The following is a 27951-nucleotide window of genomic DNA, read 5'->3' as shown; positions in this document are numbered from 1 at the left end:
AATGCTTCCGTTCTCGGATTCGCTTCGAATGGAACTGGACATGGAATGATCGATATGATTTTAAGGTTAGTTTATCATTTAATTCGTGCAAACAATTTGTAATAATTTTGGTTTTGTCATTGGTGAATAGAGAAAGTATTGAAAAATATAATCCAAATCTTTGGCTTCTCAATGGACCGGGGGCAGTGATACGAGCAATCCAAAGAATATGCAAGGTTGATAACCCAAAGGCGCTTGATTTGATGCGACCAGAGTTTTGCAATGGACTTATGATTTCGCCACGAACCGTATTCTTTCCATTAGACCCACAAGAAGCTTTCAAAACAGATCCTCAAATTGTCGAAGAAGCGTTCAAGAAAATAACAAACGAAACGGTTGGAATCCATTTATGGACCAGTCAAACGCGTGATATTGACATCTTGAAATCTGGACCGCCCATGCTTTACACGATCATGGCAAAGAAGTTTTGCCCAGACTCCTACGAAGTATCCGGACTGCACTTCAATTAAAGATATATTGAAACATTAAATACAAATCCATAATCTTTTTAATATCTAGATCCATTTAAAATGAAAGCAAGAAGTAGTCAAATCAAGTTAGTAAAAGTTCATTCCCCGAAAATTCACATTTTTTCGGAAATTAATAATCTGAATTCTTAAAGAGAATTGCGGCTTCAAAAGTATTTAAATTGATTTGAGTTCGGCCAATTTTCAATAAATTAGGTATAAGCTCCAGGTGTTGATTTATAAAAATAGATTTTATTCAAACAAAAATCGTGTGTTTTCTGTGTTGATAAGAAGCAAGCGAGAGTACTCTCTCTAACACACACACACACTGCGTCAATGTCTGTGTGTCTTACGAATGTTCAAAAGTAATTTGTTTTGTTTTCATTCAGTAAACAACACACAAAAGCGGCAAATGTCAATAAATGTAAATAAACAAATTCAGCTGTTTTGTCATTAATACATTCGCGCACCGTGTAAATATCGAAAGGTATTACGCGTGTAGTTTTGTATAGTTTGTAAGTGACAATTGTAAAATCAAAGATATTTTAGTTTGTTTGCAACAAATTAGTATTTTATACTACATGAGATGTAGACCGGTTCAAATTCCCATTGAAAAATCATTGGCTTCAATGGTTTAACACGGGCCATATCAAATAAAATCAATAAATATCGATTAACATCAATCACTCGCATGTTAATACACATAGACCACAATGCATCGAGCCATGTAATTTTTTGGCATTTTCAACTTTTTTTTTTGTTAAATAATTCAATAATTGTGTTTTCAATACCTCATTCAATGTCTTTTTCTTCACCAAGTAAACATACATTATTTCTACCGAATCGTTATACTAAAAATGAATTTCGCATTCCCCTCGCAGTCGATAGATGTCGCTGTATTCCATTTCAATTATTCATCCGCGTCTGTCAAATCTATTTGTGTGTTTTCACTTGTCAAAATCAACAAGAAAGTTAATAAAAACATAAGCATACATGTTAATATGTGGTAGCGGGTAATCTATATGTGTGCTTACGTATGTTTATCAAGTGAAATTTGTTCGCTATTTGAACTTTGATCGTAATTACGAAAAATCAGACAAAACATATATTTATATTCAGTGTCACGGCTAGATTCGAAAAATTCAGTGAAAAAGTGTATTTTTTAGGTCAACATGATAAATACTGGGTTTGTATTCGCTCAATACTATTTTTCTTTTCTATATATTTTATTTAATGTTGAACTGGATCATTTCATTTGTGTATAGAAAATTAGCTGGTCGAACCCTTTTCATAACGGGAGCATCTCGTGGCATTGGCAAAGCGATTGCTTTGAAAGCAGCCCGTGATGGTGCAAATATTGTAGTTGCTGCCAAAACAGCTGAACCACATCCAAAATTACCGGGAACCATTTATACAGCGGCCAAAGAGAGTAAGAATTGCATTGATCGAAAATAGGCCATTTGTGAAAGTTGGATATTGATCTATATTTTGTATATTTGTTTTGCAGTTGAAGAAGCCGGCGGAAAGGCGTTGCCACTTATTTTGGACGTCAGAGACGAACAACAGGTTAAATCAGTGGTGAAGAGTGCTGTTGAAAAGGTAAGACGGCTTCTGATGTTAGTCAATTAAAGACAGACATTTGGCAGAGTCACAATTAACCTCAAATTTGTTGTTTTTGTAGTTCGGTGGCATTGATATTTTGGTGAACAATGCCAGTGCAATTTCATTGACACCAACACTTCAGACGGACATGAAACGATATGATTTGATGAATAATATTAATACTCGTGGTACTTTTCTTGTGTAAGTCGGAGTCACTTATTTTAATCATCAAAAAACCACTTATATTAATCATTGAACATTTTTCACCGATGTTTTCACCCATATTTTTTTCACTCTCCAGGTCCAAAGAATGCATCCCATATTTGCTAAAAAGTGATCATGCACATATTCTAAACTTGTCACCGCCATTAAATCTAAACCCAACTTGGTTTGGTAATCATGTGGCTTACACCATTGCCAAGTATGGAATGTCGATGTGTGTGCTAGGAATGTCGCACGAGTACAAAGGTGAGATCGGTGTAAATGCGCTGTGGCCACGCACAGCCATTGCAACCGCAGCTGTTGAAATGTTATTGGGTGACAATAGTAGTCTTTACTCGCGTAAGCCGGAAATATGTGCAGATGCTGCGTACTGTATTTTAAGTCGTGATCCGAAAACAACGACCGGCAACTTTTTCATCGATGATGAAATTTTGAAGGAATCCGGTGTCACTGACATGATACAATATGCCTGCCATCCGGAGAATGCCGATAATCTAGTACCAGATGCATTTTTGGATGTAGAGACTTCCATAAATAATGTATTCTCAAAGGCAACTAGTGGTGCTACACCGGGCCAAATTGAAGGATTATTCAAAAAAATTGAGAGCCACTTGAGCGAAGAATTGGTACAAAAAGTAGATGCTGTTTATCATTTTAATGTAAAAGGTGATGAGGCTGGTGTTTGGTTCCTCAATTTGAAAGAAGGAAAAGGTAGTTGCGGCAAAGGCGATGGTGGTGTCACACCTGAAGCCACATTGACCATGAAATCGAATGATTTCTTCGACATGTTTTCGGGTAAATTGAAAGCAACGTCGGCGTTCATGTCGGGCAAACTTAAAATCACCGGCGATTTATCGAAAGCTATGAAACTGGAGAAATTGATGGGCAGCTTGAAATCAAAATTATAAAAATATTAACATTTATGAACGTATTTTTGTATTTGAGATGGAAATTAATAATTCAACAAATTTTTTTATTGTTATTGTTTATTGAATGGAAACATTTTTTTTATATAACGGCATTGATTTGGAAAAAAGAAGAGGATATTCGAAAATGGGAGAAAATGATCGAGATTTGTTATAATTTTAATATCGAAAATAAAAATAAACATTGAATCTGGATAAGGGTAGACAATTCAGTTTTCTTTAAACAATTTTTTTTGAAGTAATGCTTGACCGGACAACGGCTCTGATGCCAAATACTCTATTCGACCTATTTGAATCAGCAAACTGATTTTCTGTCATATCTTATGATTACTTTCGAATGACAATGATTGTAAACCTGAAGTTCCCTGTAATACACAGTGATAGCCTCTTTGTTTTCCCTGAGTTAAATTACTATGATATTCGACTCTCATGAGATGAGTGCACTTTTGAACATGTTCAAAATATGAATTTTTGTGTCGATGCTACTGATGGTATGAACGATTTTGACATGCGGTAACTGTGTATAACGCTGCATAAAAAAGTTGGACGCACTGTAGCAAAAGTTCCACATAGCAGAAGAATATTTCCAAACGAATTTTAATTCCCTGCATGAAAATCAGATAACAAATACCGGCCATACACGGGAATATCATTATAACCGAAATAATCGCTTTCCAGCCATGTTCACTCAGTAAACCTGCGAAAGAATAAACAAATCAGTGAATTTGATTTGATTTGCGGAAACTGTAGACACTCACCCTTTCTTCCCAAATGAACTCGGATTGCCTCGAGCAATAATGTTGACAGCATAATTCCAATGTCTGTAAAAGTGCAGTAAAAATATTGATTGAAAAAATCATCGATTTAAAAATCGAAAAATTGCAATGAATAAAGAGCTCTTACCCCGCAGTACATCACCTTTGCTTTTCAAGTACACTGAGAACCAAAAAAAAAATTGAAGAAATTAATTATACTATAGAGCTTACTCTAGTGAGTACTAATATATTGAAGTAGTAATAATATTTTCAACTTACTCATTTTGATAATAAATAGACTTATCTCGACAACCACCAAAAAGACTAAATTACAGTATAAAAAAGTTAATAGAGCAGATATCCACTTTCATAACAATGAATGCGATCATTACTTACAAACATAGAATGAATTGAAATACAGAACAAATTCATATACAAAACCGGCATCCACCATATTTATCCGATGTCCAAGTAATCCAATACAACCGAAAATTTAAAACACGTGGTCGAAATCAGAATTGGTGCCGGTTATGTGATCACAGCAATGCTTTAGCAATGGTATCACCGATGTTCTCTCTATTTTTCTCACTCTCTTTTTATTTCGCTCGTCTCTTGTTTTTATCGGTCTAAATCAGCGAATTTTGACACATTTTTACATCGACCGATTGTAAACTGATTTTTCACAGAAACAGAACACCAACATTTTTCAATTGACGTCAAATATATCCTAAATGATTTTTCTTCTGATTTCTTATCAATTATAAATTTAAATGATTTTTTTTATCACAACGATGACAGCCTTTTAAAAATAATTCGATCACAATGATGACAGAAACTTTCAATAAAAATTGCCTTTTTTCAAAAAAAAAAAAAAACGATCACAACGATGACAGAACACGAGAGCGATGGAAACTAAACTGTTTGCATGCATAGTTTTTGACATCGTGATTTTCCATTCAGTTTATTTTTGGGTGACATCCATACACATATACACACGTGCCCAAATAAACGGTGCTCTGACAGTGAAATTACACGAAATCAGTGGAAAGTAAAACAAATAAAACTCAAAAATAAATCAACCACTGTTCAGCGACCGACTTTCTCAAAGGTACTGTTGTCATTCAAAGGACGTCATTCGTAGTATTCATAAAAATGAAACAGTTTATTCGATTTTTATGGTTTAATATATAATAAACGGTTAAATATATAAATGTAGTCGAAAAATAGAAATGCCTTGCAGAAATAGAGCGAACTTATCCGCGTTATCTTGTAGTTGTGTATAAAATGAGAACAATAATTATTAGAGTTTTGGCTACAAGCATCGAAACTTAACTGACTAGAGTTAAATGTTAAATTTTTGTTTGTTTTGATGTCATAGTCCAAATATTAGTAATATGAGTTACGATTTTGACATGCAGTAACTGAGAATATCGCTGCATAAAAAAGTTGAACGCACTGTAGCAAAAGTTCCAAAGAGCATAAGACGATTTCCAAATAAATGTTAGTTTTCTGAATGTAGATCAGGTACCAAATGCCAGCCATACATGGAAATATTAGTATCACCGACACAATCACCTGCCAACTATGTTTACTCAGTGAACCTGCGAAAGAAAGAGAAAATCGATTGGAACGGTGGATTTGAGGTGAAACACACTCACCTTGTCTTCCCAAAATGATACGTATTGTCTCGAGGAACAGTGTTCCCAATAAAAATCCGACGTCTGTACGGAAAAAGCGGATTGATTGAAAAAAGTTCATAGGAACACAATGATGAAAGACACTTACCCCACATTATCCATGTTGCATTATAACGATGACCCAGCTTCACTGTGAAGATAGGAGACGACGGGAGAATGGAAAAAAATTAATAATTGGACTTGGACTTGCATTGCAAATCAAACGTAAATTTACCCATTTTGTAAGAGAATACACCCAACTCGACAAGAGCCAATAAACCTAAAATAGCATCACAGTAACAGACAGTTAATAGAGCAGACAGACGGTCAATTTCAATAACAATGAATGAGATCTTTGCTTACCAAAATAGAATGAGTCGAGATACATTAGAATTTCATACGATAAACTGGCGTCCACCATGTTTTACCGATGTCCGAATTATTGCGATTCGCCCAAAAAAAATCGATCTTTGCTCTCTCTCCCTTTCGCTTTTCACGCTCGTCTCTCGTTCTAAATCCGTAGCAACTTTTTTGTTGGTATATATAGTAAGAGATAATCCGATTTTCCACTAGTCGCCAAACTGTCTAAATGACAATTTTTTTTTTAATTTCTTATCAGCTGTTTTAGTAACTTTGATGATAAAAATGCCAAATTTTTTTATTCAGAAAAAAAAAAATGCGATCACATCAATGACAGAGCACAAACGAGCGAGAAACTAAACTGTTTGTGTGAATGCTTTTTTTACGTGTTTTCCATTCAGTCTATTTTTAGTTGCTTTGTTTATGGATATATCACGCACACCATCACAACCACACCAACCGTCCATACACACGTGCCCAAACTGATTGTAGTCTATCAATAGAATGTAAACGAAATCATTGGAATGTAAAATCGAAATAAACAAACAAAAATGAATCAAACGACTGTTTAGCGACTAACTTTTTCAAAGGAACTGCTCCAAAGGACGTTTTATTTGTCAAAATGAAATGTTTTATTATTTTTTAATTTTTTTACGGTCATATATAAATACAAAACGAGAGAAAAAAAATCACGACTTTAGAATGGGAGACCAGCAAACAAAAGGCTGTTTGAAAAATGAAACCACACTAAGAAACCACATTGAAAACAATTAAGATTAAATACTATCGTGGATGTATTTTTATATTCTACGAGGAAACCACATGATTATTATTGTTTTTTTAAATTTCTACAAGAGGATTTTGGAATTGTTTCTATTTTTCGACGGCATCGTCAATGGATGGCGCCAAAGAAAAAAATTGGTTCAGGACTACAGACTAATTCAAAGACACGATTCAAATTGATTACCATTTTCTCACTGATTTCCATTGTGCTTTGAGGACATTCCCTAATGGCACTACAAGGCATACATTTTTTTTGGACTAGAATTTTTACATATATGTAAATATTTCATATTGAAAAGGAATGAAAGTAAATCAAATCGATCCTAATACTTAGGGGGTACATTTTTAATAATAATTTTTTACTTCATGCGAGAAATAGACGACTTTTTCGGGGTGGCCGTTGGAATGAAACTCTTTCAGTGGAATTTCTTGGTAATTTTGATGGAAAAAAAGTCTTACCGACCCGACCGATTGATTTTTTATCAATAACCGATATTTTTTTAAAATATTCTTCTTTTCCAAAAATCACTGATTAGAAGAAGATTTTAAGTGTATGTTTTTTACAAAAAAAATTTGAATTTATACGAAAAATAAGAATTTTTTTGGTAAAAATTACAATTTTTAATCCAGTTGACCTCACTGAAAAAAAATTACAAATTTTTGTTTGCTGAAAAAATCGCCTATTTCCATATTCGTTGCAAGTGACTATAAACTATGAACAAATTTCTCACTATCAATATCATGGCTCAGATGTAATATTAGATGTGTGAAGCTCTCTGAGTTACATTTTCTCGAATAGTTTGGACCTAATTGTTTCCTTGAGTTTAATAGGTAGTACAATATTATTAAAATATTAAATGTTTTAAAAAATAATTCACACTTAATTCACCTCAGTTAGAATGTCAACGATATTGTTCGATTGTGATTGGTTAACCGTAAATTAAATGCCATATGATTTGATGTGACCTTAGCCGAATTGTTTCAGTTTCGAAAAATTTGACGATTACGAGATAAAAACAACACATTTTTTGGATAACTGGGTCAGACCACAGATATGGGTTAAATTATTTTGTAATATATTAATTAAAACGTCTTTTTATGAAACTCTTAAACTCGAAGGGAAATACTTTGAGCAATATTCGCCGTCTGACAAAATAGTAAACCGAACGAAACTCGGTGAACGGTTTATCAAAATATTTCGAAATCTCGACGGTATCGGAAGCAATGGCATCAATTTTCGAAATTCTCAGTTCGGTTGTCTCACAAAAAGACGAGGATCCAGAGGGTCACAATTACCCACCCATGGGCTTAAAAATTACCCCTCATCACTTGGTTACCGTTAAGATTTTTTTTACTAAATTTTTCAAAATTTGCTTGGAATTTGTTCGTGTTTTTATAATCTCTCCCCTTTAGTTCGTGAAAATTGAACACCGATGCATCAGCCTTTCGGCTGTTTTCAAATTAGAATCAATTAAATTGTCGATTATTCGAAATATTTTCCATAATATTGCTCGTTCACATTCGTGTTCCAAAAAAATGTGTTTTTTCTAACTTGTCATTGGTCGCTTGTAACACTCCAACCTCTTCTGCTGAAGTAAAATGTTGATGTAAAAATGTATTAAAGCTGCCGTTTTCTATTTTTAATGTATCAAACGTTATATAAAAAAAATTACGCTTGCTGACTAAAGGAAAAATAATGAGTTTTATGTGTAGCATTAAAACGGTGAAAAAACTGATGGCTTATCTGACTAGAATTCGACTAGAATTGTATATTATTCAAAGTGTTTTTTCTTTGATAATCAACACCGTGCGACCCCATTAACACGAGCACGTGCTTATTGTTGTTGTTGTTGGTTGCTGTGGTTCAGATGTGTTTTTGTTTGGTAGACGTAGTTCGCATGGCAACCAGCTGTTGAATTGTTGTGTCGGTGCTGTTGGCCAAATGTTAGGTGTATGTGCGTGGACGGCATGCGGTAAATGTGAATAATATTGCATATACAATTTCGGTGAACTGTAGCATTAGTTCCAAGGCACACAAGATTATTTCCAAATAAATTGCAACCTCTTGAAAATAAATCAAATACCACATGCCTGCCATACATGGCAACGTCAATATTACCGACACAATAACCTGCCAACCATGTCGACTCAGTGAACCTGATGGGGAAAAAAAAAATTTGGAATTAGATTGGATTTTATGATTATGGAATTGTTTAGACACCCACTCTTTCTACCCAAGTAGATTCGTATTGTCTCGAGCAATGACGTTCCAAATAGATATCCAATGTCTGAAAATATATGGACAAAAATTATCGATTAAAATCACTGCTTGGTTCAATCAAAATGAGACGAGACTTACCCCAGAGCAGCACCGATGCTTCATAGCGTTTACCTAAGGGGAGAATCACAAAAGAAAAGAATTAATTGGAAATAATCGATAAGTAATCGACAAATAATCGAAAAATAATCAATAACAATTATTAAATAATAGAAAGATAATTTTTGTTTACCCAATTTCACTGTGGACGGACGGTGGATTTAAGAAAATAAAGAAATTATTTAGATCCATAGCTTTAGATCAGGTCATAACCAGTCAATGACACTGGTGGAACTTACCCATTTTGTAAATAAAGACTCCAAGCTCGACAAAGGCCAATAACCCTAAAATAGCATTCACAGACAGATTACAATGTGAAAGAAATCGAGTTTTTTTTACTGTCGCTTACCAAAATAGAATGAATTGAGATACATTAGGATCTCGTATGCTAAACTGGCATCGACCATTTTTCACTGATGTCCAACTAGATCCGATCCACTTGAAAAAAATCCCGTTGTTTTCTCTATCTCACTCTTCTCTCGCTCTTACCGCACCAAATTTGTATTTACTTTTGACACATTTTCTGCATTGGCCGTACGGAGATCGAACTGAACTTTTTTACTTTGCGCCAAATTGTCAAAATGATTTTTCTTCTGATTTATTTCAAATTGATGACAATGGCAAAATGATTTTGATTTTTTCGACGATTTTCCGAATGGATTTTAACAATGTCAAAAAGAGCGAGAGAATGAGAATGTTTGTGTGAATACTTTTCACATCGATGAACTGTCGTCCATTCAATCTATTTTTAGGTGATTTGTTTATGGACATATCAACGCACACAACCAAACACCACATACTGACATACATACACACATCGCACATCGTTGGAAAGTAAATGAATTCGGATTCATTCATTCGGTTTTGGGCGAATTTTAGTACAGCGTTGATGAAACAGTTTTGAGGTTCAATGTACTGGTTTTTAACACGGAAAGATGGAAAAAAGCAGAAAAAAAAATACTTTTTTCGTTGGAAATAAAATTGAAAATGAAAAAAATCGTTGAAATGAATTAAAATTCGCTTAAATTTCCATCAACTGAATTGAGTACTAAAAAGTTCATTCCGACAATTCATCGCTTCAAATGTGTATGTATTTCAAACACTGACAGCTGTCAAAATTTCAATGTTTATATTCTGAATATCATACACTTTTTGTGCGGCAAAATATTTGTTTTCTCTCTGAATTAATACGAAAATAAAACCAAATTCAACGACAAATTAAACGATAGTAAAAGCATTGAATCAAGCGACTTTGCAGCGTGTACTTTTTGCCAGTTTTCATTACTCAACCATGTTGACCGATCAAATTCAATACTCGGAAAAGTACTATGACAACCAGTACGAATACAGGTAATGTAGTCACAACAAAACGAACCAACGAACCAATTGTCAATTTACCTCCTTTCCAATACAAAATCCTGTGAATTTTTGACTGGAATGTTTCCGAATGTTTCTAACAAAAGTCGTTTGTTTCCATTTCAGACATGTCATTTTGCCGAATGATTTGGCCCGTCAAGTACCCAAATCGCATCTGATGACCGAAACGGAATGGCGAAATTTGGGCGTTCAACAGAGTCCCGGCTGGGTTCATTACATGCTTCACGCTCCAGAGCCACATGTGCTGTTGTTTCGCCGACCATTGCCAAAGGAACAATCGGAAAATACCACGACCGCATCTACATCGTCCATGCAAACGGTGTAAAAATCTATTGGAATTTCCAGCAAAATTCACTACTTAAATGCAACTTTCGAGTTGAAATTGTTTTATATAAAAGTTGATTTAAGAAAAATTGTAAGAAAACAAAGAGATAGTGCACGATAAGAATATATATATGACAATTCGTCCAGAATTGGCTTGTACCAAGAAACCGATATTTTATACAGTTATAATTCTTTCAAGATAGATTCAAATTGAGGATAATTCAAATGGTTTGAATTCAAACTAAGTAAAGTTGATACGATACACCATGATCCTTCGAAAAACCTTGGATCGGATATTTCTTGAGATCATTGTATATTTAAACTGTTCAATAAAAAGAAACAAATGCATTTTTTAATTACATAGCAAATGAAGAGAGTTTTTATTCACATTGTTTGGGAGAGTGACATTTGAGTTATTTTTTGGGGGATTTTATTGAGACTACTTTTCTACTGTAATTATTCGAATTGCACCCATGAAATGCTTATGTTATTTTTTGGAATGGAGATTTTAAAGATGTAGAATTATTCTGTCAACACATGTATTATGTATTTTGTTATTTGAGAAATCAATCAATGCATTGAGTCTTCTGGTTGCAGTTCGAAACACATTTTGGTTACCAAACCATTCGTTGATTCAAAGTACTGACCATTAAGTGAGCGACTTGCGAAAAACTTTAAAACAACACCGTCATCCATTCGAACTTCTGGCTTAAGCTTAACACAATTATGGTAACAATATTCAACGCCAGCACCATTAGCATAATTTTTAAATCCAAATTCTATACCATATTTAACATCTGGTTTGATAAGTACAGGTATCGGCAGGAGTATTTTTGTTTCTTGAAATGAGCTCAGAGTAACCTGACAACAATAAATCGGATTACTCATTCTAACATATTCTTCTTGGGCCTCACCTAATTTCATTGTGCATAATGTATGGGTGCTAGTTTTATTAAAGAATTCACTACAGTGAATTTCTTTCAGATTAAGTAATCGATTTGAAGCAAAAACTGTTTGTTGAATATTTTCGTAATCCATTATATCTACATCAGATCGATCGATTCGATCGCACAATAATACGTTTCCATTCCGTTGCTTTGGTGCACCATTGCGTGAGTTTTTGTTGAATTTCAGTGGTTGATGATCCTTTGAAGCAATCATTCCAAGAATATCGTTGAGTTCTTCCATCGACAAAAGACCTTTATACAAACGATGACGAGCATAAAATGTTTCGAGTGTCATGTCACCAAATCGAATCTCATAGAAGAGGTCACCCAGTTCAGATCGAATATTCTGCACATCATTTTCATACAGACCCTTTTGAATGCAGGCAGCTTTGGCCCAAGCCATGCACCCATCGAACACAATTGATTCATCGCACTTCAATGAATCCAATTGCAGGATGCAACGCAATAAATTCGGTTGGCATAGCAAAAAACCATTTGATTGAAAAAATTCGGTTGGATGTTCGTTGATTTTCTCTTCGCAAAACTTCTTCAAATCCTCTTGCTCAAAAAGAATCGCCAATTCGTATCCCAAACATATATTGTCGGTAGATAAACTTTCTTTGCACAAATCAATACAAGCGGTGATGCAATCATGAAGCATGTGCTCTTTGCTCAAGTCCATCACTTCAGCCACATGTTCCATTGATAAATTGACCGTATGACGATAGAAAAACTGCAAAAATTGCTTGAATGCTTCAGAGGATACTGGTGTGTTGTCCATGATGACGTCACCATCTGTCTTGTTCGGGCCATAGAACATTGCATCGAATTTTTCACTGATCGACGACAAAATATATTTATGACCGGGAACTTTTACTGCATTTTCAGTAGATTCAAAGATGAAGAACACATCGGCAGTTCGTTCGTCCAAATACAACTTTTCACAGCCACGCCACGGCAACACATTTTTGTAAGTAATTGAACCCAAGTTTTTTGCCATTTTCTTTTTTACGTAAATTCTTACGATTTGAGTGCTTGTTACTTTGAAATTTTACAGCTATTGATCAAAAAACTACGAATACGCACTGAATATTAAGACAATTCTCATAAGATATAGATCAGACTATTAAATGTGCAACACAAAGGACTTTTCAATCGCAATCTTTGATCATAATTGTGAAATTCTGACATTTAGTACTATCGGTTCCAGTCATTTTTTAATAAGTGTGAGTGTACATATGATATATGATAGATGGAAGTTCTAAAAGACGAATGAATACGACACTTACGATTATTCGCAAGCAACTTTCATGTGTGCGATTATTTATTCCACAATGGAATTGCCTAGGGGTTGGACACTCGGATTATGAATCGTCATTTGCTTCGGATTCGTAAATAACAGTCGGATTCGTCGGAATAGTGGAAATCGTCGAATTTGGTTTTTAGCATAAAACGGTTCGTGTTTTTTTACTAAAATTGGTTTAAAAATTTAATGAAGCAATTTTAATTTATTGAAAACATTGGAAATTAAATATTTTTTGTTATAATTTGTATCAAATTTATGAACTAAAATTATTTTAATTGTTGTACGGCTTATGAATATAAATAAGTTCATTTATAAAACTGTCAATGTATATATAAGTTCGTTGGTCGTGTTTTGACAGTTTTGAACAACGAACTTATATACGTACACAAAATATGTAGTCATTGGCAATTTAAATGTTAAATTTGTGTTAATTTTTAATTCAAATTTCTCAAAATTACAAAAAAATTAAATTTCAATGTTTTAGATTCAAATTAAATGCTATCGTTGTGTGTATACTGTACAACCAGAATATAAACTAGATCATTGAATTTTTGGGAATCGTCGGAATAGTGAGAATTGTAAGAATAGCGAGAATCGTGGATTTGCTGTATATTCTTCATTTACAAACGGTGTACAACCCCTAGGGAATTGCCATTTAGAACAAACACCGATCATATTTTGTTGTTATTATCGCTATCTCATTTATGATATTCGTTTGAATGAGTAACGTTTGTTTTTATTTGTTTTTTTTTTTTGTCGTGCATTCATCGCATGAATACATTGCAAGCTGTTGATGTACCTGAAGGGAAACAAGATTAAGAACACATTTGGAATTTATTATTTTATTTCCATATCTTTTATTAGTTCAAAATTGCAATGTTTTTGTTCCTAAAATTACACAAGTATCTGGTTTCTGACATCTAGTAGACACAAACGAGAACTATTTGCCCATGAAATTCCGAAATATGTATGAAAAACATTCTACTCATGCCCACGCTCCCGTTTAGAAGATTGTTCATGATTTCGGACAGAGATAGTGAGGAAGAAGACTGAGCTCCATTGCAATGTTAACCGATTGCACGGTCACGATCGAAGGCAATTTAATAAAATGTGTGTTTTATCGGTTTGTTAAATCCTTAAATCAGTTGTGTTAGGATAAATTCAAAACAGTTTAATTGAAGTATTATGACCATTTAATCTTAAACCAGCTGAATTTTACGAATTAGAAATTTATTATCGTATAACCTTGTTGTTAATCTTGTTAAAAAATAAAAGCTTGTGAATCTTATTTTCTTATTAAAACACATAATCTCAAACCAAATTTTAAGAAATTTCAATCAAAAATCAGGGTAAACTTTTTTCATGGACTATTCTATTCACATCAATTTGAAATGAATACACTAAGATAAGTCTACATTCTAAATAAATGCATCAAGATATGCACAACCGTTGAAAATAAGTATGTATAAATAAATTTACCGTACGACGATAGAAAATCTGGAAAAATTTTGAAAAAAGAAAAACGTATATTTTGAATGTATTCCTACTTTTAGAACTATCGCTTCCAGTCGTTTGGTATGTCAGAATGAATTTCTAAAGAAAGCAATAACATACACTCATATAGGCATATGCCGCAAATGGAACTTCCATCGTTGAAGTATTAAATGAAGCATCAATTTGACCATTCACATACAATTGCATGTGTGCGATCATTCATTCCATTTCGAACAAACACCGATCAAAAAATTTATTGTTTGTTTTGTCTACGTTCGCGTGTGTGAGTAGCGATTGCTTTTTTTGGTTTTCTGTATCCTCCATTCTTCGCATCACATAACTTGTTTTGCAATCACTGCAATTATTTGCAGACTGCGTCTGTTATTAGAAAGAAAGAACGAAAAGTCAATATGTTATTATTAATCGATTCGCTTCGAATGCTTCTGTCCTATAAAAACAAATAAAAATGCTGTTGTTGATTTAATTGAAATGCAAAATTGTTGGATCCATTTTATTTTGAATTCACTTATCTACTACATATTTTATGATTAGTTTTTCAATTGGAACTCATGAAATCATGATTTTACTGTCGAAAAAAAAAAAAAAAAACCGAATTATTCTGCGAACATTATAGAAATCAGCACATTGCGTAGTCTTCATTCTGCCGTTCAAAATTCAATTTGGTTACCAAATCGCACATGGGTCCATTATTTATTAAATCGTTTTCAATATCATAAAACCTGATAGCAATACCGTCATCCAATTGAACATCGTGCTTTAGTTTGAGGCAACTTCGGTATTTATGACCATGTTTATGATTCAATCCAATTTGCAACACAATTCCATAGATGGCATCTGGCTTGATGACAACTGGTGTTGGTAGCTCTATTTTCGTTTCGCTTACTGAGTTCAAATTAATCTGACAACAATAGTTGACACTCCGAAACTCTTCAAATACATCAATAAGTTCACCCACTTGCATTGTACATACTGCATGCGTGTTGGTTTCATCGAACAATGTACCACAGTAAATGTCCTTCAGATAAAGCAGTCGATTCGTTGAGAACACTGTCGGGACACAATTTTTGCGATATTCGGTTAAACCAATTTCCGATCGATCGATACGGTCACACAATAACTGTTTTTCAATCGGTTGCTTTGGTTTGCGGTTCCGCAAGTTTCTGTTGAATTTCGGTGGTTGATAATCTTTTGAGCCAATCATTCTGATAATATCTCGGAATTCTTCCATTGAAAACAGTCCTTCGTACAAATCGACGCGGGCATTAAACATTTCCAGTGTCATGTCACCAAATCGGATCTCATAGAAAAGATCGCCCAGTTCCGATCGAATGTTGTGCATATCATTTTCATACAGACCCTTTTGAATGCAGGCAGCTTTGGCCCATGCCATGCAACCATCAAATATGAGTGATTCATCGCACTTGAATGAACCCAACTGTAGAATGTAACGCAATAAATTCGGTTGACATAGCAAAAAACCATTTGATTGAAAAAATTCGGTTGGATGTTCGTTGATTTTCTCTTCGCAAAACTTCTTCAAATCCTCTTGCTCAAAAAGAATCGCCAATTCGTATCCCAAACATATATTGTCGGTAGATAAACTTTCTTTGCACAAATCAATGCAGGCGGTGATGCAATCATGAAGCATGTGCTCTTTGCTCAAGTCCATCACTTCAGCCACATGTTCCATTGATAAATTGACCGTATGACGATAGAAAAACTGCAAAAATTGCTTGAATGCTTCAGAAGATACTGGTGTGTTGTCCATGATGACGTCACTATCTGTCTTGTTCGGACCATAGAACATTGCATCGAATTTTTCACTGATCGACGACAAAATATATTTATGACCGGGAACTTTTTCTACATTTTCAGTCGTAGATTCAAAGATGAAGAACACATCGGCAGTTCGTTCGTCCAAATACAGTTTTTCACATCCACGCCACACTAATACGTTTTTGTATGAAATTAAGGTCGACTGTTTTGCCATTTTTTACGTAAATTCTCTTTTGTAGCCACAAAATTTGATTTTTATAAATTTGAACTTTTCAGCTTGCCCAATAAAACAATACTGTTGTGCACTGAATGTGAAGACGAGATGCACGCGAACAGAGTATACATAATACACAGGAAACGTCAATTAAATTATGTTGTATGTAGTTGTGCAGATGTGACTTTCACAACAATCGCTTCCAGTCGCTTAATATGTGTTGACCGTTCCAAAGGATGAATAACTAATATTCTGTGTATTATACACACATGCATACATGCTTGTCATATGTGTCACCGATGGAATTGATTGTGTTTACATGTTCTCAGAAAACTCAGATGTTGAAATTCAAAGTAATCAGAGTAAAATGCCATTTTAACATGAGGGTATTTATTCACATGGTAAAATGTAATTTTACCCGCAACAAATTTCTTAGCGGGTAAAACGGTATTCATGGTGGAGAGTGGTATTCGTTTAAATTTTGTTTGTTTACTTTTTCGTTCTTTCTTCGCATCGAATATCTTGTTTTGCATTTCAAGTCATATCTGTTACTGAATGGCAACAAAATAAAAAAGCAAAAAGTTCATTTGTCTCCAATTGGATTTTATCATTTTATTTATTCAACCGAAATAAATCGAGTCTCTTCAAATGTTTCTACTATTTTGCTTTTGTTTAATATCATTTTAAAATAAAAATGCTCACAATTTCGTCGTAAAACCAATGAATGTATGATTCATACTATGAAACAATTTTTTTCGCCCAATTTAAAAAAGAATGTTACCAAAAATAGATACTTCAAGCTTAATAGATACATTTCTAAAAATACTGTTAATTGCTACTGATAATTCGAAATGGATAAACATCACAGCGACATAAAGTAGAAATTCGAAAAATTGAGTAGAAATATATGCGAATACATGTCTATACATATGCCCAAATGTTAGTTCCTAAAGTGCAATTGTGTCAACAGTCCAAATTTTTTGTTGGTGAAAAATATGCCTGGATCATGAAATTCGATGATATTTCCATCTCCTATATCGACTTTCTCTTTATGAGCCAGTAAATTCTTGCATAAAACATGTTGGTATGCCTTTTCAATTTCAAACGTGATCCTATACTGCATGTCTGCTTTGATAACAATTGGTTTTGTGAACTCCACCAATGTTTCTTCGCTTGGATTTACATCGATTTGACGCGTTAAAATGTGAGCCGGTACAATTTTATTGTCTAAACGCGTTCCCTTAATCAGAGCGCACACTGAAACCCTTACACTGATTTGATGTACTTTATCATCGTTGAATATAAAGTCACTGAAGCAAATTTTAGTCAATAATGTTGAGCGATTCGATGAGAATACAGTGTAATCAACGCCACTTGCGCCGTCGTACATGTAACTCTCGGCCGAATGTGATTCAAGACGATCAACCCGGTCACACACCGATGAGCGTGGCTTTCGATTGAATTTTGGTGGACGGTAATTTACATTCGCAGTCATGGCCACAATGTCTCGGAACTCTTTCATGGAAAATAACCCCTCAAACGTGTCGGCATAGTCATTGAACTTTTTGGTTGACATACCACCAAATCGAATCTCGTAGAAGAGATCGCCAAGCTCGGATCGAAGGTTCTGCATATCATTTTCGTTCAGACCCTTTTGAATGCAGGCGGTCTTGGCCCATGCCATACAACCATCGAATACAACTGATTCATCACAATTCAACGAATTCAATTGCAAAATGTAACGCAACAAATTCGGTTCGCAATCCAAGAAGCTTTGGGATTTAAAAAATTCCGTGGGATTTTCGCTGATTTTCGCTTCACAATATTCCTTCAGATCATCTTGATTGAAGAGAATGGCCAATTCGTAACCCAAACACATGTTTTCCATGGTCAATGTTGCTTTCGACAGTTCGGTGCATGCTTTCTTGCAAACGTTCAACATGTACTTCTCACCGAGATTCATGATTGCCGGCTTATTTTCAACCATCAGACGAACTGAACTGAGGTAAAAGAATTGTAGGAATTCTTTAAATTCGTCGGGCGATGCATCAACGATGGTTACTGTGTTTGTCATTTCCTGGGCGGGACCATAGAACATTGCATCGAACACTGGACTCGCTGAGAGAATGCATTTATGCGCTGGAACCTTGACACATTCATTACTTTCCAGAGCAAATTCGAAAAATATATCAGCTGTACGAGAGTCCAAATACAGTTTTTCGCAGCCACGCCACGGCAATACATTCTTGTAGACGATTGAAGTTTGATCCATTTTCAGTCTTCGTGATTCCACTTTCTTTTGAAATTTATAAATTCAATATTGTTTTGATATGATTTGCTTCAATTAATACTGTTTCACCACAATTATCTACTGAATTTGAAGATTTGTTTCTTTTTAATATTTGCCAAAAAAATAAACTCGCAAAATGGTATTAGAACAAAAGTGTTCAATGATAATACTTTGAATACGATTGTACGACAATTGCAGCGATATTTATACCAAATGAAGTGATGCTTGCATTCTACCCAGCATTTACAAACGATAAGATTTCCGAGTAATGCCCGAAATTAACCATTTTGATAATAACATAAGATAACAAAGTCCAACAAAGGCATTTTATTGTCTGTCTGTGAAATTTTGATACACACATCAATGAGTCAGTGCTTATCAACAATTAAGTAAAACTCATGGATCACCGAACTGTGTTGAACTCACTGCACTGTAATAAAGGTGAGGGTGTGAATGAACGTAAACAACAAATCGTTTGGTAAAAATAGATGCATTTTGAATAAGGGAAAATTTACGTGTCATTTTAAACACTGAAGAACAATTAGTTCAATGCCGATTTTTATTGTTCTGCGGAAATTTTTGATCTTTTGAACGAGCATTTTGTTTCAATTTATAAATCGTTGTGATTCTTGTGACTGATCTTCTGACTTTTGATTAATCGTTTTGGGTGCGAAATTTGAATATTTTTTTCAAAAAAATTACATCAAATAATCAAATGTTCTTGACCAAAGACGGGTTATAGTGCCACTTTTTTGGGGAAAAAAATTATCAAACACGTTAGATGGCGTTAGTTTAAATGTAAATTTCTATGTACATACGGTGGCGCCGCCCTACACCAAAAATTACTGAACTATAGAGTAAGCTACTATTGTTCTTGACCACAAAACTTTTTTTATGTATTAAGAAAATCTCTCATATTTAGTCGACTAGGCCAGTTGATTTAATTGCACATAAACATATTATATAAGTCAGCCAGTATGTAAAGCAAGAGTTGATTTAGTGTATTGGAAGCAGCAGAGAAAAGTTACAGATGGAATTGGTGTAAATTTTCATTGGCTCACCATCAAAAGTAGCCTGATATCTATATTAGTTTATTATAGTCAATATAGAGACTATAGCCAAATTTCAAATAAATTTTCTGAATTTTAGATATTTACCACGTTCACTTTTCTCATCAAGCAGTTTGCGCTTTCTCTTGCTGAAAGAAAAAATAAATGAAAGAAAACACTTGGGTTCCGATTGGAATTTATTGAAACGATTCGTTTACATTTTAATTGGAAGTTCTTTGCTTATTTTTTAAAATTAAGAGAAATTCCGATATTTTAATAGTAAATGAATGATGGTTTTAGAATTAAGTTTTTAAATTAAATATGAATATAGATTATAGAAGAATCACTTATTGAAATTAATGTTTTGGATTTTTTCAAAGCAAAATTACTCCGAATAAATTGATAGTTTGGTAGAAAAAATCGATTTGAAATGGATTGAGTACGCATTCGAGTACTTTATACTTTGTAGTTTCGGAAGTGGAGTTTTGTGACCAGTCCAGATAGAGAAGTATCATTTCTAACATTCGAATCAATTTGATGGAGATCATGAAATTCGATGATGGTACCGTGTCCAATATCAACTTTTTTTTTGTGGATCAGAAAACTTTTGATAAACGTGCTCTGGTATTTTGGCTCAAGAGCAAAAGCGATTGTATAAAGGACATTTGGCATGATGACGATTGGTTTTTCAAGCTCCACCAGTGTTTCTTCTCTTGGATTTACATTAAGTTTACGCAATTGAATAAGCACGCGACCGAAAATGTTAGTATGGCGTGGATCTTTAGTTGAAAAATCGTTTCCATTCACTTCAAATGAGACGTTGATACGTTTCACAGTTTCATTTTGGAACAGAAAATCGCTGAAGCAAATTTTGGTCAGTAAAAGTGGACGATTTGATGTAAACACAGTATAATCACATCCTATTGGTCCAAGATCCTTATAACTCTCTACCGTATATGATTTGAGATGATCAACCCGGTCACACACCAATGAGCGCAACTTCCGACTAAATTTTGCTGGATGGAAATTTTCATTTGCAATCATTCCGATAATGTCTCGAAAGTCCTTCATACAAATCGACGCAAGCATTAAACATTTCGAGTGTCATGTCACCAAATCGAATCTCATAAAAGAGATCGCCAAGCTCGGATCGAAGGTTCTGCATATTATTCCCATCCAGACCCTTTCGAATGCAGGCAGTTTTGGCCCATGCCATACAACCATCGAATACAACTGATTCATCGCACTTCAACGAGTCCAACTGCAAAATGTAACGCAGCAAATTCGGTTCACAATCCAAGAAGCTTTGGGATTTAAAAAATTCCATTGGATTTTCGCTGATTTTCGCTTCACAATATTCCTTCAGATCATCTTGATTGAAGAGAATGGCCAATTCGTAACCCAAACACATGTTTTCCATGGTCAATGTTGCTTTCGACAGTTCGGTGCATGCTTTTTTGCAAACGTTCAGCATGTACTTTTCACCGAGATTCATGATTCTCGGTTTGTGGCCAACCGTCAATCGAACTGAACTGAGATAGAAGAATTGCAGGAATTCTTTAAATTCGTCGGGCGATGCATCAACGATGGTTATTGTGTTGCCTATTTCCCGGGCAGGACCAAAGAACATTGCATCGAATACTGGACTGCTCGCAGAAAGTATGCATTTATGCGCTGGAACCTTCACAACATTTTCACGTGAAGAACCAAAAACAAAGAACACATCAGCCGTACGAGTATCTAAATAGAGCTTTTCGCAGCCACGCCACGGCACCACGTTCTTGTAGACGATCGAATTTGGTGTTTCTGCCATTGTAAGTTAAGCTATAAACAAAGAACAATTGAAGAAGAAATGAGTAATGGGATCTTTCAATTACTCTCTCCAACAAAATGTATAGAGTGAAGCAAACATTGTCGAATACTTACGTTCACCGTACGTCGGATTTAACGAAAGTCTCGTTTGAATTCTGGTTCTAATTTTGCTTGTTAGTCGACTGAAATGAGGGAAAAATTGGAATAAATAAAAGAATGTTTGGCCATGAGACTTTGTATTTGTCTTTTATTGAGCGATTGAGAAAGAACAAAGCTAGAATAAAATCCAAAATAGACAATTTCATTGAATGTAATTTGATTGGAAATTGTGTGAATATTTTGTTCAAACCAAAAACCAAATTGATTAAAGTACGCCAATAATTCGAGTTGTCTTGATTCCATCCACCAAAAACTATTTGAATTTAAATTCAAAGCTCAGCATATGGCTTACATTTTGAAACAAAAGATTCCTTACTGTGCAAGCAAAGGTTATGACATGTGTTCATGAGACTAAATTCCAAGAACGGAGTTGGCCATGGAAAAATTATATTACTTGATCCGAACAGAAATTACGACGCATTATTTTCGTTTGAATTTTTCTCGATTTTACTAATTATTTCGATGACATTTTTGAACCACGGAGAAATAAATGCAAAACTAGATTTTTACCACGATTTTTGTGCGAAATACGGAATATTGAATTTTATGAACAAAAAAAATCAACTAAGAAAAATGGCGGACGGCATTTTGCGAAATTCACAAATATCTTTTGCCTCATTCAACCTCAGAATAGACGGAATAAAAAAATCATGCGTAACCTTTGACTATGAATGCCATTGATTTTGAATACTTTTAATTTTGAAAAAAATATGCAGAAATGGATATATTTGTGGTAATTTCAACTAATTGAAGGAGTAGTTCCGACAAAATTCTAAGAACTCACAAGTAGTGGAAAATTACAGCAATAATGATCATAATCAATAGTAAAATTACCACGAATTTTTTGTCATAAGTGAGAATAATTTTCAGATATTTTACTTACTTTTCTCGAAAATTTTCTTCACACACTATAGTCAATAAATGGACAATTTGCTAGAAAAACTTTGATTTTATCGAGTTTAACTGTTTTGAGCAAAACAAACAACTTAACAAAGAATAATGGCGGAGGACAAAGTGCTGTTTAGCGTGTATACTTCGTTTGAGAAAGCGTTAGAATGGCGCAACACAAAAAGTTCTCTTGACAGTACCGCTAATGGGTGCGATCAAATCTTTTATGATGTGCACATTTGCAGTGTGTTCGTCTAATGCTTCAGTAGTGATGAAAATGTAACATTTTCAAATTCGAAACTATATTGACACATTTGGTTGTTTTGAAATTAAAAAGTTTATTAAAAATAAAAATGCTTTTTATCGTTTTTTTGTTCACCTAGATAGATTAGTTGATGGAGAAAAATTAAATTTTGAGCCAGTCTTTCTTTATTGAAGGCGGATAAAATGAAGATTTTGCCTTTGAAATATATGTCCCTTCTTTCAGATGAACAATTGGTCCCTTTAAAAGAGGACATTCACAACCGACGAATATCACTTTATTGAAATAGATTTGTTGATCATTTCCAACAAATTGTCCAATGTACATTAGGGTGTTTCTCATATCTGAAAATAAAAAAATGGTAGTCGTTAATTAAAAGTGCAAAAAATTCTAAGACAAATCATGACATTTACACAAAGCATCGACTGATGGTCACGCTTCCCGAAGCAAAAAACTGTTTTCAAAATTGAATGTTACTTACAAAGAAAAAACGCCCCATTTGTACTCCTGCGCAGTCAACAACAACCAAATGGGGTGTCAACCTTTTGCTACGCTACTATCCCACATGGTCGGGATAGCCTTAGTAACTAATGTTACAATTGTTTTTTTTTTGTTTGCGTTGTGCTGATTAGACAGCATGATCAGCTGGCTGCTGGTCGTACTCGAACATTTCTACATCATTATCTACGTTGGCGGCAGCAGCAGCAGCTGCTTCAGCGACATCAGCGGCTACTTCGGCGGCCTCAGCGACAGCATCGCGGGCCTTATATCTATTGATCGCATCCGGTATCGGAAGTCCTAGCAATGTCCATAGTCCTGAAAAATCAAACAAATGAATCTTCTTAAGCAATCATTCAATCGCAATTGTATCGTCAATTAGCCTTACCTTTCAGCAGAATGTTCTTAGCAGCCACGACGTCACGATGCCAAGTCACAGAGCATTCGAGGTTTAATTGCCAGTTTTTATAGTAACTTTTTACTTTTGACAATAAAGGCTCGTTTTCTTCCAATGCTTCGTTCATGGCGCGTTGCAACAATCGAAATTCCGATAGATCCTTCTTGCCCAACTTTGACACAATTTTTATTGGCAGCAATGTTCTGGCGTCGGGTATGCACCGGCATTTCTTGAATCTGGCCGATTTGGGCTGGTTTTGGAATCGCTTCATACATCTTGCGTCTGTTTGAGATGATCCCCATTCGTCCACCAGCTCTATGGCACAATCTCGACGTTTCTTTATTGACCTCAAAGTCAAACGAACCCCTGGACACCGCACGTGCTTTTTGATACTTATTCGGCTGTCAGGTGGTACTTCGCCATCAGCACCAAAAAGAAACAAAGTCGGCTGCTTATCGGTAACCTTTTCCACCCAATTGTCGACAACACTACTACTTTTGATGTGTTTGTCCAAGGCGAGTCGAGTGTACTTGGCAGTCGAGTAAGCGCAGATTCCATGCTTCATCATCTTGATTCGGTGCTTGATGTAGTCCAGCCAATGTGACCCTTTTGGTGATGGCATCACCGGGTACAGCTCACGGTTCTCTCTGTCTCGGCGCTCCTCTTCGGTAAACTTTTTGGTCCAACGCTTTGCTTTGGCATTTCGCACGTTTTGGCCTGTTTTCCAGTGAAACTGCTTACTCGACATTACGAAGTTGGTCTGAAAATAAATAAATGAATAGTTATTGAATTTTAGCACTTACGCGGTCTATCTTCCATTGATACATATACAACATAAATGTAAAAACTTACTTCGGTGCCAGTTATAATGTTGTGTGTCACTGTGGTGTTCCAACTTTTCAAGCCTGTATCAACGCCTGCAAAATTTTCGAATTTGCCATCCAAAATCATTTCAACGATGCGAGAACGGTCGTATTCTGTGTTATTCGTCTTCTTCTTGGCCGAGTATTGCAGAGACACAGCGATTCCATCGGTGTTTATGGAAAAATCAAACTTCTTTTTTCCACGCACGAATCGCCGAATTTTCCGCATGTAGAAATACTGATTCCACCAATGATCACGCGCAGCGTTGAAATCCTTTTGTGGAAGAATTACCATGCTTGTTGTTCCGTTTTTGTTTTCAACTTCCACTTTCGGTAGCAATTCTTGCGAAGACAACACTTGGTGCATGCTTGAACAATCGATTTTGTAGTGCTTTCGGCGAAAATCACACATCGGCACCACTACTAAATTCCGGATGAATGGCCGAAAGTTTGGATCGTCGAGCATTTGTTTGCGCTTGGGGCGACGCTTTGACTTTTTGCGCTTTCTTTTCTTTCGTTTGGATCGGTGCTGATATGGCCACTCCAAGTTGTACTCTTCTATCTCGCGTTGCATAGATAGGAACATTGGCATGGCCTTAAACCAATGTTTTTCGTCAGTCGTGAGGTCATGCAAATCGATTTCTGGAAACACATTCAGGTCGTTCACCATGTCATACAAAAAGCCACACCGTTCGAGTTTGTTTGGATCGTGAATTGGCACTCTGATGTTTTTTTCTTTGATGATCAGTTTTACAACACTTTCGATGTCACTTTGCAAAAATTTCTCTGCGTCCTCTTCTCCGTCTGTGTTCAATTCGAACACTTTTAGTCTCAAGTACTGGGTGATCTTTTTGTCAGGATGCGTTGTTGAGTTGGTGACGACGTTGTCTGTGTATTGATTGGTGATATGCTTTAGGCCATTGTTGAAATCATTGTTGTTGGGCCAATCGATACCATGATAGTCGTCAAGACCTAAAAATAAAATATGTTTTTCAAATTCAACTAAATTGTGTACTGTGTAGTCAAAACTCGCTATTTTATAAGGAGGTTTAATTGTTTAATAAATCAACTATTTTTATTTATTACCTTCGACAATTGCTTTGAATTCAGGGTCGATACGTGGCAGCTCTGGTCGTGGTCCTCGTGGCTTTTTTCCTCGTGGTCTGTACGTCGACTTCGGTTTCGGTGGCTGATTGTTATGCCATAGCACTTGGTTAAAGCAGAGTTGGATCTTTTTTTCTCCACTTCCACCAAAGAATGCGAAATCATTATTCTCAAGGCCTATGCTCGTACGCCTTTTGCACCTCGTACAAGAACAGTAATGAGCCCAAAAAGGAAATTGAAGTGGCTTGCAAACTCAGGTCCGTTATTTTGCTCATCAATGCTTGCTGGAATTGTGGGCGAATGATTGTCTTCAGCGCACATTTGATCGTCGTAATTTCGTCCTTCGTTTCTCCCTTCGCTGGTATGGATGGCTTGAAGCGATTCGCCATTTTCCTATTGAAAAAAAACACACACATTCGATTTAGTTTGAAAACGAATTTGTATTGAATTTTCATTGATCCATATAATTTAAAAGTGACGACTTTTCACATCAAACAATGTTCGATCGAAAAAAAGTATATAAAAAAATATATACATTGAAAAAAAATGTGCACCAGCACTGAAATAAAAGCATTCACATGTAATTTGAAAATATCAACCGAATGCACAGATGCAAAACATACGATCAAAGTGAAAAATCCTTTTAACCAATCCACACAAATATTCACATATATTTCGAATTCAATTTGATCGAACGACAACAAAACACGAATCTATCGCTTTTTTTGGTACACACACAAAGTGATGCAACACAGAAAAATGACAAAAATCTTCGGATTGATAACAATGGCAGTGATTTAGAGAGAAAAAAAACATTTAAACACATTTCTTTGATAAGCGAGTTATTGTTTCTCTTCTCTAAACAATGGAACCAATTCAAAATGGGTATCACTGCTTGAAATGAATTTCACCACCTCACGCAACAGAATTATGTACTGCAGAATAATTGTGAAATACATTACTTTTTTCATAAAATGTAATGTTACTGTTAATATGTTCAACGTTAAATAATTATTGGACTAGTTTAAATATATTTCACGTTACAAATGGCTTATATGTCATGCTATGAAATAAGAATGAATTTCACAATAAGAAGGAGATGAATAACTGCATAGAATAAGCAAGTAATTCAAATTTTGAATAAATCGTGTATTCGCTGGCAATTTCTCATCAAAAATAATAATTTTTACCGATGAATTCACCAATATTTTTCACTTTAATTTTCACTGTAAATTAAGTTTACTCACGGTGATTTAAATTCAACAATCTGCTTGGACTCCGGATCAATCGATCGATCAAGTGTTGAACAATTCGGAATAAATTGATACAAAACGCCCGTATATCGAAAATAATATGAATTATTAACAAAATCGTAGAATAATTGAAACGTTGAATTGGAATTAACACTGCTGTAGCTTATGTCGTAAACTTGGTATTCACAACGATAAACATGTTCTCGGTATGGATGAAGCGGCGATTATGACATTACGAAAACCAATGAAATGAACGTCAAATGTCATAAGGCTCAGTTCATATCAATAATGCTAATTCAATATTTTGACATTAGACACATTTTGCTATAAAAAATTTTTTGCTTCGGGAAGTGCCAATTAGGGTGGAACATTTTTGGCATAATTTTATGGCCACTTGGAAAAACATGTCTTATAGTCCCCAGATTCAAGATATGAAGAAATTTTCAACTTGCGATTCCATATAAGACAGCGACTTGAAAGGAAAGGAGGTACATTTTTCTGGAAAATCATGAAAAATTGCAGTGACCCAATCACCATGAAAACTTGTGAATCTTATTTTATGACCAAAATAAACAATATCACAAAGTTTCATGAAATTTTAACCAAAAATAAAGGTGCCTCCCATACAAAATTTTTATTTTTTTTCTCAAAAATAAAAAATCGAAAATTTTGTATGGGAGGCACCTTTATTTTTGGTTAAAATTTCATGA

The 27951-nt window shown here is 34.8% G+C and overlaps 10 protein-coding genes across 12 annotated transcripts; 3 read left to right on the top strand and 7 right to left on the bottom strand.

Annotated features, from left to right (window-relative positions):
* Window positions 1–6: 6 nt before the first annotated feature.
* Window positions 7–954, top strand: LOC116350382. Its single transcript, XM_031782166.1, has 2 exons — window positions 7–65; window positions 131–954. The coding sequence occupies exons 1-2, from the start codon at window positions 46–48 to the stop codon at window positions 507–509; spliced, it is 399 nt and encodes a 132-aa protein (XP_031638026.1). The 5' UTR covers window positions 7–45; the 3' UTR covers window positions 510–954.
* Window positions 955–1464: 510 nt separating this feature from the next.
* LOC116350380 (hydroxysteroid dehydrogenase-like protein 2) lies at window positions 1465–3459 on the top strand. Its single transcript, XM_031782164.1, has 5 exons — window positions 1465–1692; window positions 1772–1935; window positions 2014–2105; window positions 2188–2309; window positions 2410–3459. The coding sequence occupies exons 1-5, from the start codon at window positions 1679–1681 to the stop codon at window positions 3236–3238; spliced, it is 1221 nt and encodes a 406-aa protein (XP_031638024.1). The 5' UTR covers window positions 1465–1678; the 3' UTR covers window positions 3239–3459.
* LOC116350381 lies at window positions 3326–4791 on the bottom strand. Its single transcript, XM_031782165.1, has 5 exons — window positions 4408–4791; window positions 4291–4335; window positions 4160–4192; window positions 4015–4077; window positions 3326–3953 (listed from the first exon to the last, which is right to left on the bottom strand). The coding sequence occupies exons 1-5, from the start codon at window positions 4463–4465 to the stop codon at window positions 3739–3741; spliced, it is 414 nt and encodes a 137-aa protein (XP_031638025.1). The 5' UTR covers window positions 4466–4791; the 3' UTR covers window positions 3326–3738.
* A 421-nt stretch (window positions 4792–5212) lies between these two features.
* On the bottom strand, window positions 5213–7730 carry LOC116350365. Of its 2 annotated transcripts, XM_031782142.1 has the most exons (7): window positions 7720–7730; window positions 7562–7647; window positions 6051–6272; window positions 5923–5967; window positions 5797–5838; window positions 5670–5732; window positions 5213–5612 (listed from the first exon to the last, which is right to left on the bottom strand). In XM_031782142.1, exons 3-7 carry the CDS (start codon window positions 6106–6108, stop codon window positions 5398–5400), a joined length of 423 nt encoding a protein of 140 aa, XP_031638002.1. In that variant the 5' UTR covers window positions 6109–6272; window positions 7562–7647; window positions 7720–7730; the 3' UTR covers window positions 5213–5397. The 2 variants fall into 2 exon arrangements, with proteins under 2 accessions (XP_031638002.1, XP_031638001.1); XM_031782141.1 differs by lacking the exons at window positions 7562–7647; window positions 7720–7730 and adding an exon at window positions 6628–6743 and having other exon boundaries at window positions 6051–6540.
* LOC116350366 (transmembrane protein 216-like) lies at window positions 6824–9973 on the bottom strand. 2 transcript variants are annotated; one of them, XM_031782143.1, is made up of 6 exons: window positions 9557–9972; window positions 9447–9491; window positions 9341–9349; window positions 9190–9222; window positions 9056–9118; window positions 6824–8987 (listed from the first exon to the last, which is right to left on the bottom strand). In XM_031782143.1, the coding sequence occupies exons 1-6, from the start codon at window positions 9612–9614 to the stop codon at window positions 8776–8778; spliced, it is 420 nt and encodes a 139-aa protein (XP_031638003.1). In that variant the 5' UTR covers window positions 9615–9972; the 3' UTR covers window positions 6824–8775. The 2 variants fall into 2 exon arrangements, with proteins under 2 accessions (XP_031638003.1, XP_031638004.1); XM_031782144.1 differs by lacking the exon at window positions 9341–9349 and having other exon boundaries at window positions 9557–9973.
* Window positions 9974–10324: 351 nt separating this feature from the next.
* Window positions 10325–11075, top strand: LOC116350327 (cyclin-dependent kinases regulatory subunit 2-like). Its single transcript, XM_031782085.1, has 2 exons — window positions 10325–10557; window positions 10690–11075. The coding sequence occupies exons 1-2, from the start codon at window positions 10499–10501 to the stop codon at window positions 10907–10909; spliced, it is 279 nt and encodes a 92-aa protein (XP_031637945.1). The 5' UTR covers window positions 10325–10498; the 3' UTR covers window positions 10910–11075.
* Window positions 11076–15292: 4217 nt separating this feature from the next.
* LOC116350300 (BTB/POZ domain-containing protein 6-B-like) lies at window positions 15293–16666 on the bottom strand. Its single transcript, XM_031782055.1, has one exon. It carries the CDS (start codon window positions 16664–16666, stop codon window positions 15293–15295), a length of 1374 nt encoding a protein of 457 aa, XP_031637915.1.
* Window positions 16667–17606: 940 nt separating this feature from the next.
* LOC116350299 lies at window positions 17607–18938 on the bottom strand. The gene has a single exon (XM_031782053.1). It carries the CDS (start codon window positions 18936–18938, stop codon window positions 17607–17609), a length of 1332 nt encoding a protein of 443 aa, XP_031637913.1.
* Window positions 18939–20376: 1438 nt separating this feature from the next.
* On the bottom strand, window positions 20377–23002 carry LOC116350406 (BTB/POZ domain-containing protein 6-A-like). The gene is made up of 3 exons (XM_031782197.1): window positions 22860–23002; window positions 21932–21999; window positions 20377–21829 (listed from the first exon to the last, which is right to left on the bottom strand). Exon 3 carries the CDS (start codon window positions 21816–21818, stop codon window positions 21036–21038), a length of 783 nt encoding a protein of 260 aa, XP_031638057.1. The 5' UTR covers window positions 21819–21829; window positions 21932–21999; window positions 22860–23002; the 3' UTR covers window positions 20377–21035.
* Window positions 23003–23728: 726 nt separating this feature from the next.
* LOC116350390 lies at window positions 23729–27309 on the bottom strand. The gene is made up of 5 exons (XM_031782177.1): window positions 27236–27309; window positions 25971–26381; window positions 24874–25856; window positions 24013–24781; window positions 23729–23942 (listed from the first exon to the last, which is right to left on the bottom strand). Exons 3-5 carry the CDS (start codon window positions 25552–25554, stop codon window positions 23755–23757), a joined length of 1638 nt encoding a protein of 545 aa, XP_031638037.1. The 5' UTR covers window positions 25555–25856; window positions 25971–26381; window positions 27236–27309; the 3' UTR covers window positions 23729–23754.
* Window positions 27310–27951: the final 642 nt, after the last annotated feature.

Source organism: Contarinia nasturtii, unplaced genomic scaffold, assembly GCF_009176525.2.
Source record: "Contarinia nasturtii isolate CC-2019 unplaced genomic scaffold, AAFC_CNas_1.1 Cnas_scaffold_4084, whole genome shotgun sequence".
In the NCBI taxonomy this organism is placed as follows: domain Eukaryota; kingdom Metazoa; phylum Arthropoda; class Insecta; order Diptera; family Cecidomyiidae; genus Contarinia; species Contarinia nasturtii.
The sequence above is the reverse complement of the archived record's forward strand: the minus strand, read 5'-3'. Positions and strand labels throughout refer to the sequence as shown.